Genomic DNA, 11477 nt, shown 5'->3' with positions numbered 1-11477 from the left:
AATCGCTCCTTCTCCAAGCACCTCAAAACTCTCCTTGGTGTTTGTTGCTGATAAGCAGCTTCCACGTTTCTCACTATGTGTGGGTGACTTGATTTGAATTTCCAGCCTGCAAGTTCCCACTGGAGATGGGAGGTGGTACACACACACACTGCTACTACAGCCCAGCTAACACTGCCCTTCCTTTCTAGCACTAGTTGCTGCTGCTTTTCAGACACCTATTTCTAACACCCACCAAATTCAATAAAGTCAGTTGTTCCATGATTTCCTGAAAGGCCAATTTAGCACTTTGTCATAAGGAATGACCTCAGACCTCTGAATGATGTCACAGCATTCATGGATTGGCTTTCAGCACAGCTATGCTGGGACTTTTGGAACATACACTTTAAGCTCAGGCTAAATTTTCCCTTGCCTGTGCTGAAGGTTATGAAGGCATCTGTCAGAAATGAGAAGTGCTTCATCCTCCTCCCTTTGATGGATGCTGCTTTTCTTTTCCATCAGAACTGTAGCTGCTCCTTGGTCCTGACACATATTTTACATTTAGGTCACCATGTATTTGGCCCAGATTTTAAAGTTTCACTCTCTCAAGCTGCATTTTGATGGATTTGGCCCATGGCTTGTATTTAGCTGGGGAGCATTACGTGATGCTTTTACTACTGAAGTCATTTCATCAAAGGAAATTGTGTTACAGTGAAGTAATTGGAATGTCCCATGTAAAGAAATAAGAGCAGGTGCTGAATTGCTTTCATTATTATTTGAAAAGTGCAGATGCATTTCTAAAGCTGTTGTGATTAAAATTCTAAGGTTTTTGTTCTTTTCAAAGGGCAGTTCTGATGATAATGTTCCAAAATGACTTAGAGCTTAGAGCTGTCTGTATTGGCTAATCACACAGAATCTGTGCCTGATGCTTGGCAGAGCTTGTCAGGAGTCACAGGTTTGGGTAACTCCTGCCACCCCCGTTCACTGAGCACCTGCACATCACACTCGCTGTGGTGTCCTGGCCCTCAGAGCACTGCCCGGCTGAGCTCCACCCCCAGCCTTGGGCCTTTGGTTGTTGACCTGGGAACATCACAAACGCTTCCGTGCTGGTTTGAACACCATCAGTTTTTATTGGGGAGAGGGAATTGATTCTTTGAGCCCGGCCAATATGGCACCTCTGCCTTTATGAAAATGGATTTTAATTAGATTTCAGCATATGAACTAGCATGGAAAATTAAAATATTTGCAAAAGTTGATGCAATTCTCCCTGCTTTGAACAGGGACAGCACTGTCAGCCCCAGAGGCAGCTGCCATTTCTTCTGGCTGGCCATGCAGATGTTAAATCCTGTCCGCACCAACTGCATCAGGCTCTTTAAAAAGTAATGAAGACATTTAAGTGAACATGATCTCACATCCCACCTTTAAATCCTCTGTGCAAGGGTTATGGAACTCTTGACCTGCACTGCTTCCACTGCTCTGCAGAGCCACAAGAGCAGGACACAGGACTTGGGCTTTTCTCTGAGGCACAACCAGCACGCTCTGTAGTAGCACCAGATCCTGCTGGTTTAAAAATAAGGATCCTGAAATAAGAGAGATACTCTGTTCAGGAGTGCAGCAGTTGCTTCAGAATTAATGAATTAAGGTAAAAATCAAGGGTTTGATTTACTGTTCAGCTCTCAGATTTAATTTGAAAAGTCCATAGGTACTCAAATAATGACTTACTGTCAGCCTGGAAGATTATTCTTTTTGGCTATTTTGTTTTAAATTATGGCTATGGTTTCAGAAGCATCTCGGTGAACTATCTGCGATCTCAGCTGGTCAGAGCATGGTGCTAATGCACCAAAGTCGTGGATTCAATCCCCATGTGGGTCATTTACTTAAGAGCTGGACTCTTCTAACTCACAATATTCTGTGAATCTGTGAATTTAAGTGCAATCAGTAAAATCTACCCATGCATGGTGACTCCGTCACACAGAGACTTCACTCTAAAGCTTTTGGTCAACGTTTGAGTAAAAGGCTTTCTTTTCTCATATGTTTATCACTCCGAGTAGAGCATTTTTGCCCAGAAGTGGTGTGAGCTGGCACAGGGCTGTGCTGGCCCGTTCCCGCGGATGCCCGGCGGTGTGGGGTGCTCCGAGGAGGCGCTTCTGCAGCTCCTCCGCTGTGTTTCGGCCGCCGGTCGGGTCCCGGCTCCGCTCTCCGTGCCCGCAGCGCCCGGGCCGAGCAGCAGGGACGGACACGAGGTGGCGGTACCGGCGCGCCCGCGGCTTTTCCCCCTTAGAGACCCACAAGCAAAGCGGGTCCTCCGCACCGCCGGAGCCGCCCCCGGTCCCTCCTCCTCCCTCCCGCGCCCCGCGGCGGGTCCCCTCCCTGCCGGCTCCGGGGAGATGAGGAGCGGCGGCAGCGGGAGCGGACCCCGGTCCTGCCCGGCAGCCGCGGCCGCGCGCACCGGGAGCCCCCGCGCTGCCCGCCCGCATCGCCGGCTGAGACCCCGCGGAGCCGGGACAGGCACGTTGCGGGCGGGCAGGGGACGGGCGCTGCCGGCCGAGGGGACGGAGCGGGAGGGACTTCACCGCAACTCGAGAGGAGCGGGCGGCAGCGCTGCCCGGCCCCGCCGGCTGCCGACCCGGCGAGACGGTGACCGGCGCTGTCCGCGGTGCTGCTGCTGCCCGCGGTGCTGCTGCGCTGCCCGGCTGTGCCCGGCTGTGCCCGGCTGTGCCGGTGTCCCGCTGTGCCCGTGTCCCGCTGTGCCCGGCTGTGCCCGGCTGTGCCCGTTCGCGGCGCTGCCCGGTGCCGGTGCGGGACGCGGGCGCCCATCCCGGCCCGACTCCTTTAAGATGATGCAATCGGCGGCGTCCTCCGCGCTGCCGACCCCGCGCCGCTGAGCGGAGCCCGGAGCGCGCAGCGGGGCGGAGCGCAGCGCAGCGCGGGGCGGCCCCGGCGGTGCCGGCGGTCCCGGCGGGCCATGGGGGAGCCGCCGGCCGCGCTGCCGCCGCGGGAGCCGCCGGAGCCCGGCAGTGCCTAGCGCAGGCTGCGGGCTTTCTGCAAGTCATTGGGGCCGGCGGACGCGCCCCCGCTGCCCTCCCGCTCCCCCAGCCCAGCGCATCCACTCGGAATTTATTTATTTATTTGTTTGTTTATTTATTTATATTCCTCCGCCGTGCTGTATGTACTGATTTCCTCGTCACCCGCCACGGTTAACTTCCTAGTGACTCAGTTTAACACTTGAGACCTCCGTGGATGCTGCTAAGAGCACTTCTCTTGCCTTTGCTGTCCCTTGCTGGGATCGGATTCACACTACCCGGACCCTGTGTGCCTGTATGTGTGTTCTGAGTGTCTTGACAGTTTGGTTTTCTTTACAAGAGCTATGCATTAATTGTAACCAAGGTAAGACTCCCTGTTCTTGTTCCCTCACGTGCATGTCTAATTTAGATGTTTCTTTAAAGATGAAGTGTGCAGTTTCTTTTAAACAGTGGAGTCATATGTAGCCCTTCCATTGATGAATACTTGTGAAATAGAAGCGTAGAACTTGCCAAAAAACAGAGACCTATTTAGCAGATTTAGCTTGGCTCTACAAACTGCTCTGCTTTGCTCTGTTGCAGCAGCTGTGATGCTTAGAAGAGTAATTTGTGCCTTATTTTGTTTTCCCTTTTCAGAGACCTGCGAATGACTTGGCTTGGCTTGGCTTGACCTTGATTTTGATGGCTTTGTTGGAAGATCTAATGATGTGATTGCATTTCATGAGGTGGTTTCTCTCCAGCCTCTGTGGCTCAGTGTATAAACCACTTCTGCCACACTGTCACTCATGGACAATTCAGATTTTTTTTTAAACAAACCTTTTGGCTATTTTTATTTTCTCACTGCTCCTTTCCCCCTTGTTTCCCCCTAATGTTGGGAGCCTTATTCTACCCTCTGATGTGATTGATAGTCCTGCTGCTCCGTGCTGCTGATTTCCAGTTTAAACTACAATGGCTCTAAGTGGCAACTGCAGGACTTACCTTCCTCCTCGGGAGCAGGGGACGGGGCTGCACTCCTTCCCTGAGGTGGTGGAGCTCAACGTGGGTGGCCAGGTTTACTTCACTCGCCACTCCACCTTGGTTGGCACCCCTCACTCCCTGCTCTGGAAAATGTTCACCCCAAAGAGAGACACAGCCAACGATCTGGCCAAGGACTCCAAGGGAAGATTCTTCATCGACAGAGATGGTTTCCTTTTCCGCTATATTCTGGACTATCTCAGGGACAAGCAAGTGGTTCTGCCTGACCACTTCCCAGAGAAGGGAAGGCTCAAGAGGGAGGCTGAGTACTTCCAGCTCCCGGACTTGGTCAAGCTCCTGACTCCCGACGACAACAAGCAAAGCCCTGATGATTATTGCCACAGTGACTACGAAGAGGCGTCCCAAGGCAGTGACACGAGAATATGCCCCCCATCGCTCCTGCCGCCGGATCGCAAGTGGGGATTCATCACCATCGGCTACCGTGGCTCGTGCACTATTGGCAGGGAGAGCCAAGCAGATGCCAAATTCAGGAGGGTCCCAAGGATTTTGGTTTGTGGAAGGATTTCTTTGGTCAAAGAGGTTTTTGGAGAAAGTTTGAATGAAAGCAGAGACCCGGACAGGGCTCCAGAAAGGTACACCTCCAGGTTTTATCTCAAGTTCAAGCACCTGGAGAGGGCTTTTGACATGTTGTCCGAGTGTGGATTCCACATGGTGGCCTGTAACTCCTCGGTGACGGCTTCCTTCGTCAACCAGTACACAGACGACAAAGTCTGGTCCAGCTACACCGAATACGTCTTCTACCGTAAGTACCAGGCGTGTGGGGGGCACTGGGACCCCGTGCTGCGGCTGCTCCCTGCCGCTGCCCGTGCATTCCCGCAGCGCGGCGAGCGCCCGTCTCCCCGCGCCTGCCGCGGGCGGAGGCTGCGTTTAGATGCGGGGGGATGCATTTCCTTGTGAGCTTCGGAGGTAAAGCGGGGCTGAGCCCGGCGGGTCGGGCCTGGCTAGGTGGCAGCACAGACTGCCGAAAGCGCCGTGCCCGTGCCTGGAGGACGCGGTGCCTCTGGCGCTGTAAATCAGCACCCGAGTGCCTTGCACGATTCCCGGGACGTGTGGGACTCAAAACGAGGGTGCAAACACTGTGGAATTCATTACAGAAAACCTTCGACTGGGATTCACTTTGCAAAGGTAATAGCGGCTTGATAATCATCAGGCACAAGCAGCCAAGCCATCTGTCAGCAGCCCTGACATGCTTCCACGCAGGGAAGGGAAAACACAATTCCATCCCTCTGGCCGCATTTCAGCGGGGCCCTCTCAGAGGCAGCTGCTGTGCTCTGGAATGGGGGCTCAGAGCAGAGAGGGCCAGGGGCTCTGCCTTGTTACACAACATGCCCGTGGAAAACCGAGTGTCCTCCCCAGGAGAAGTGTGTGCCCTGCTTCCTGCCGTCACATCGGATCCACTGCTCCGCTGGTTTGAGCTGCGAGTGCTCAAGGGCTCATTAACTTCTGAGCTGATACCCAGGTACAGGCTGGTTACCAATGGTAACACCAGGGTAATCTGGACCCTGTGAGTCTGTATCAGAAAATCATTCCACAACTGCTGTGCTGAAACATTTGAGAGGCTCGTGAGGCTGTTTTCCTCCATTTTCATTTGAGGAGGATGAAGGATGGAACAATTGCCCCATCCATCAGCTGTGGCCAGCTGCTGCTTTGGCCGGTGGCCTTAGGATAGAGGGACAGAGGGACAGAGGGATAGAGGGATAGAGGGATAGAGGGCTAACGCTTGGCCAGCAGAGCTGCCGCCCTGGGTGTGGTGCTCACAGTGAGCAGGCTCCTGGCGTGGGGAGCTGACAAAAGTTTTCGATGGAAGATGTATCAGGAAGTGAACAGTTCGGGTGTAATTCCGTGGATTCAGCGCCATCTACTCTTGTGTGGGGCTCAACAGGCAGCCCTAATCTGCTTATGCAATGAAGCTTAAGTTAGCATCCTGAAAAGCCATCTGGGTTTTTGACATCTGTAGATTTACTTAAAATTAGTTTTCGAGCTGGATTTCTTAGCAAAATAGTTCTAAGGTCATGGATCCGCTTATATTCCAACAGGGATAGATGATTTGTGTTATTAAGAAGCTTCTGCTTGAAATTACAGTGTCTTGTACAAGTTCTGGGGGGAGAATTAATGTAGTTAAAGGAATGGATTAGAACAAATTGTGCTGGCATTTATATTTAAAATAAGGAAAAACTGTAAGTTCTTTATAGGCACAATCACCTCTGCTAATTGAAGAGAGGATGAATGTGGGTTTTCCCTGAATTAGCAAACACAGACTCCTGATTTTCATATTTCTCAAATTTTTACCTTCAAGGATTTCCCACTGCTCCCACATCACTACTGCCAGGGTAGGGACCAAGAGGAGAGGTACCTTAGAAATTCTGGAGAATGAAAGTCCATAGCAGGTGTCACAAAATCTTCTCTCATCAGTTAAATTCAATTAAAGTTCCTGGAAAGATTCCTATCCAGTTCAGCAGGCTTTGGATTTGGCTCTGATCTGTTTTGTGGGGTTTTGACACTGGTACAGTTTCAGAGATGGATTTTTCAGGGGGTCCTTCCCCAGGTAAAAGCCAAAGCCGTGGTGCCAGATGACTCTTTCTTGTCCCAACCACTCTTGTCCGAGTGGTTCAGTTCTGCCCGGTGCTGCTGCTGCTGTGCTGGAGCTCCGGCTGTAGATCTTCCCTGGCCCCAAACTTGGGGCTGGCTGCAGCTGATGCACCTGACAGCAGGCTCCAGAATTCACCTGGAGCAAAAGAACTCCCTCTCCAAATCTCCTGAAATAATTTCATTCCAATTGTCCCAAAGCCATTTCATTTGAAACTTTGAGGACCAATAAAATTGACATCTGGCTTTGCAGTGGAACATGGCATCTCCTCTGCAGCTGCTTAGCCATAATTATTTGTTTAGATGCTGCCAACTGTGCCTATGTAAGCATTAATCTGTCAAGCTGCTGTGAGCAGGTTAATGGGCCTGAACCTGGGAGGTGTTTAATACAACTGGGGAGGCAGAGGCAGAGGTGGTCTTTGCAGGGCCGCTCAGAAACTCCTGTGGAAGGCCTGTTGGAGGGAATCTTCCCAGCTGGAAAAGGATGATTAGTTCCAAAGAAGGAAGAATACAGGGAGGAATGGTGTTTCGATACACCCAATATATTGTATACTCCAAATAGCACTGGGAAGGTAAATGCCTGTGGTTGGCACAAAGATAAAGAACATTTTTCATGTGCAAATCCATCTGAAAGTGGCTCAGATGGACTGGAGGGGGTGTGAGCCGAGCAGCTCTCACACGGGTACAGCGTGTGCTGGTGAAGCACTGCACCATCAATCTTGCCTGGCCTTTTGTCCCCGTGGTCCGATTTTGGTGCTGTTAAGGGTGTGTGTAGATCAGTGTGTGTTCCCTGTGGAAGAGGGTTTCCCAAAACGCAGCCCTGCAGGATGTGCCTGGCACAGCCAGCCCAGACCTGTTTGCTGAGGAGAGGCTGGCCAGGCATGGAGACAACAGGGGCACAGCTGGGCTCCAGCCAGCCCCAAGTGGGCCGAGGCACAGCAGGGGCTGGAGACAGGCTGGGATGGGCCAGCGGAGCCAGCCCTGAACAGTTCTGTGACACACAGCTCCTGTGGGGGTGGGCACAGAGCACTGCCGAGCTCCTGCTCACAGGAGGTGAGGGGGGGTGAGAGCTGGGGGTCTGCTCAAGCATTTCCTTTCCCTGCAGTTTCTGCTATAGCAAAGACATTTCCTCAGATTTTCTACTGGCTGGATTTCTGACTGGAACCATTTTGTGGGTTCTCCCCACCATTGCTTTAATGATAAAGTGAAACCTCTTCTCCAAACCCTCTCATTTTAGAAGAAGGTGAATAGCCCTTCATTTTCACCTGTTTTCAGTCTTTACAATGTGATGAACTGAAAGCGTGCACTTGAACATCTGGTGACCATGGTGCTGGGGCAGGGGGTGTGACAGCAGCTGAGCTGGCTCAGTCCTCCATAGCCTGGCCCTGTTCCTGGGCCACGGCAGCACCGTGCTCCTCTCCACCATAACCCACAGATCAGCACTCTCTGTCTCCTTCCAGCCCCACAGCTCTGCCAGCACTGTGGGTAACACCCTGCACGTGGCTGCTGGCATTGCCAGGAAAGCAGAACAGCAGGGTGGGAAGGGAGAACGCTGGGCTTCGGACAGCAGTGCTGTGACACAGCAGGATGTGTGTGCCTGTGCCTGTGGGGCAGCTGGGAGCTCAGTGACACGGCCAGGGATGGCATGGCATGGCATGGCATGGCATGGCATGGCATGGCATGGGATAAAACTGCCTGTCAGCCCCATTTCCACATGGCTATTGCCACAACACCCCGAAGCCGTGCCCCTTCTCTCTGAGAAGGGCTGACAGTGCAATGGGCTCTCTGAGCTACTCAGAGTACAAAGGGGACATCTTGTCTCCCCTGTGTCACACCAAGCCCCTGCTCCTGCAGGAAGCTGTGCTGGCTCTGCTCGCTTCAGGGGCCCTGTGAATGCTGGGGCCTCACCTTGCTCTGTACAGAAGGAGCTGGCTGGGTGTGCCTTGCAGCTGCTGGCAGGAGACTGATGTGCAGAGACATTTGTCAAGTAGGTTTCAGAGTATCCTGGGATAAACAGATGAATCCTCTTGGGTGGGGATGTGCAGGAGGAAGGAGAAATGTCTGGTGATATTCCCTGATGCCCATCCATTGGACACGATTCCCTGGGATAATCCTGGTGTCTGTTATACAAGAGGATCCATTTGGGATTGCTGCAGCCAGCTGGGGCCTGTCACTATGCATGTGTGACTTAGCTAAAGGATCCCATACTGATGTGCCTGCCACTGACTCATAAATTCATTGTGTGGCAGAAATTTGACTCACAAAATGGAGCACTCTTTGCACAGTGACACCCACAGCTGTGCTGTCAAACGGGCAAGATGGGGGAGAGGAACATCACCCAGTTCTCTTTAAACTGGTACTGTCACATGATCCAGTAGCTGCTTCTGTCTGGTTTTAAATCAGTGAAGATCAAAATGACCGCAAAGTGAGCAAAATGAAGTCTAATCCAATGAATAATGCAAGCTTCTTCCCCGCTGACAGGAGATGTTTCTGTTTCCAGGTAATTATTGTCATCATTGATGCCTCTGGTCCCTCTTGCCAAAGCAAACCCTCTCACCAGGATGATCATCTGCAGGTGGTGGGCTGCAGTCAGCCAGGTCTGTCAGCATGTTCATGGCTGAAGGACCTTGCTCCGAGCTTTTTTGCTCTCCCAATTTGTCAGGGCAGACTGAAAAACCTGCAGAGTTGTTGATTAGAGTTACTCCACAGATGAGAAATGCTGTTATTTATTGGAAACCAGTTGTGTCAAATCTGATTGTCAGATTAGGCCAAGAATCTGCTGCTCAGTGAGTAAGCAAAGCAAAACCTGATTAATGAGTAGGTTGGATTTAGGGCTCAGAGGTCGCTCTAACAGTACGTGGAAAGTGATGTTGAGGAACCAGCAAGGACAGCTTGGGCTCCTGGCCTTTGTCTCTGCCCAGTATTCACTGACAGCTCGTTACCTGCTGACCCCTTGGGTACGATCTTTGTGGCCTGCGATGTTTCTGGCAGATGTGAGCAGGACTGTACAGAGCTGTTCCTCCTGCTCCAAGCACCTCGTGGGGATGGGAGCCCTCCCTCTGCCACAGCAGCTGCGGGGCAGCCAGGCAAGGACAAGCTTTGTCCCTCTGTCCCGTGCCTGTGCCTGTCTCTGTGGGGGAAGGATGGGGCTTTGTGGCTGAGGACATAAATCAGCACTGCCTGCAGAGGTGTTGAGCGGGCTGTGGCCTGGAGTTTGTGTTTTCCCTCTCTTCCCAAGCTGCCAGGAGGGCAGGGTGCCGGGGGCACTGGAAACACTCCCGTGGGGCTGGGTGGAACCAGGGCCTGGCCGTGGGCACAGGCTCGACTGGAAGCACGGCCTCCCTGTGGCACTTGCAGTGCTGCTGCTGCTCTGTGATCCAGAAAAAGACCGTAATGACTAAAGGATTGACCAAGGAGGGCTGGCATTTAGGGGAAAATATCAATGTATTTGAAAGTGCAGCCTTGAGCTGGCTGTTTGCCAGGAGCAGCACACGAGGTCCCAGAGCCCCATTTCAGGAGCTGAGCGGGGTTTGCTGTGATGAAAGCAGATCAGGGAGGGGATGTGCCTGCTCTGCTGCCCTGGGATGGCAGAATCCTGCGTGGAGGTGGCCCCATGTCCCTGGGCTGGGCCTGAGGGATGGCTCCCACCAGCCCCTTCTTGCAGCTCCCTTCAGCCTGGTGAGGTCTGGCCTTTTCCAAAGTTTGTTGAAATGTAGCTGTGGATCTCAGGAAAACAGAATCAGAAAGAGTGAAGGAGTGTAAAGAAGAAAACATAACACAAGATTTGCCATTCAATAAATACCAGCAACATATTGTGCACACAGACAAACACTTCCTTGCAGCAGGTCGGGTTTTTTCTGTCCAGCCATCCTGGATTTGTTTAATTTTGTAACCACAATATTTTCTCAGTTTCTTCCCTTTTTTTTTTTTTCCGGCTTTTCAAGTTCAAGGCTAATGTACAATAAATATAGAGACATGAAGCAAAATCTAAATTACATCTTTGCACGCAGAAAGAAGAACCCTTTTTTCTTTGATCTTTCTTGTTCAAAATTGTATTTTTTGTGAAGGAAGAAAATTAGACTAAAGTGCTTTAGACTTGGTGGAATCACTTCAATTGTCACTGAGGGGTAATGCTGCCTGAGCTGGCCAAACCCAAGAATCCTGTGGCAGAGATTCCCCTGCTACTTTCAGACTACTCAAGTTAATTCTGGAATGCACTCGAACATTGCTGCCATTATTGGGCCTCCTAATGCTGCTTCCAGTGCTTAAGGAACAGTGGAGCTCAAGCTCCAGATGTGATGGAGTATGGGAGGGTGGTGTTTGGATGATTTGGGAAGTGCTGAACACCTGGAATGCCTCCTGGGTTCATCCGGAGCCACTCTGAGGACTCAGGTGTGCTATAAAAGCTCAGTGCCTGAGGTGAAGTGTCCCTTCCCTGGCTCAGTGCAGGAGCCTGGCATTATCCAGGCTCATGGTCCTGACTGACTCCTTCCCAGCAGCTCTGGACTTATGGAGAGGGACTTTTTACCAGGGCATGGAGTGACAGGACTTACAACTCAAACCATTCCATGGCTCTATGATTCTATGACTTCTGGAACAAATGTCCCTTAGAACGAATGTTCCTTGGAGTGATTGTCCCTTGGCTTTGTCTCTGGTAGCAGGGGCTGAGTAAATGAAATAGAGAATGCCCAGCAGAGTCCTGGGTGGGCTGTTTTCCTCAGTTTTCCCAAAGCAGCTTGCCAAGTTAGCTGTCTAATAATGTCTGAAGGAGAGGGAGAAGTCTGGAGTTGTTAGAATTGCTTTGCATTTCAGTAGCTGCTCCAAGCTGTGTGGAAATGCCCATAAATGTAAATTGGTCAG

At 51.7% G+C, this 11477-nt stretch overlaps 1 protein-coding gene across 1 annotated transcript in view; it reads left to right on the top strand.

Annotated features, from left to right (window-relative positions):
• Positions 1-2920: 2920 nt before the first annotated feature.
• Positions 2921-11477, top strand: part of KCTD16 (potassium channel tetramerization domain containing 16) — a 64619-nt gene continuing 56062 nt past the window's right edge. The window contains exons 1-2 of the mRNA XM_042016071.1: positions 2921-3363; positions 3633-4773. Of these exons, the coding sequence (XP_041872005.1) occupies positions 3945-4773 (829 nt within the window). The 5' untranslated portion in view covers positions 2921-3363; positions 3633-3944. The remainder of the gene's footprint in view (positions 3364-3632; positions 4774-11477) is intronic.

Source organism: Corvus kubaryi, unplaced genomic scaffold (genome assembly GCF_017639235.1).
Source record: "Corvus kubaryi isolate FWS band 111438036 unplaced genomic scaffold, C.kubaryi_AGA036_p1.0 split3-37374, whole genome shotgun sequence".
Classification (NCBI taxonomy): Eukaryota; Metazoa; Chordata; class Aves; order Passeriformes; family Corvidae; genus Corvus; species Corvus kubaryi.
The sequence above is the reverse complement of the archived record's forward strand: the minus strand, read 5'-3'. Positions and strand labels throughout refer to the sequence as shown.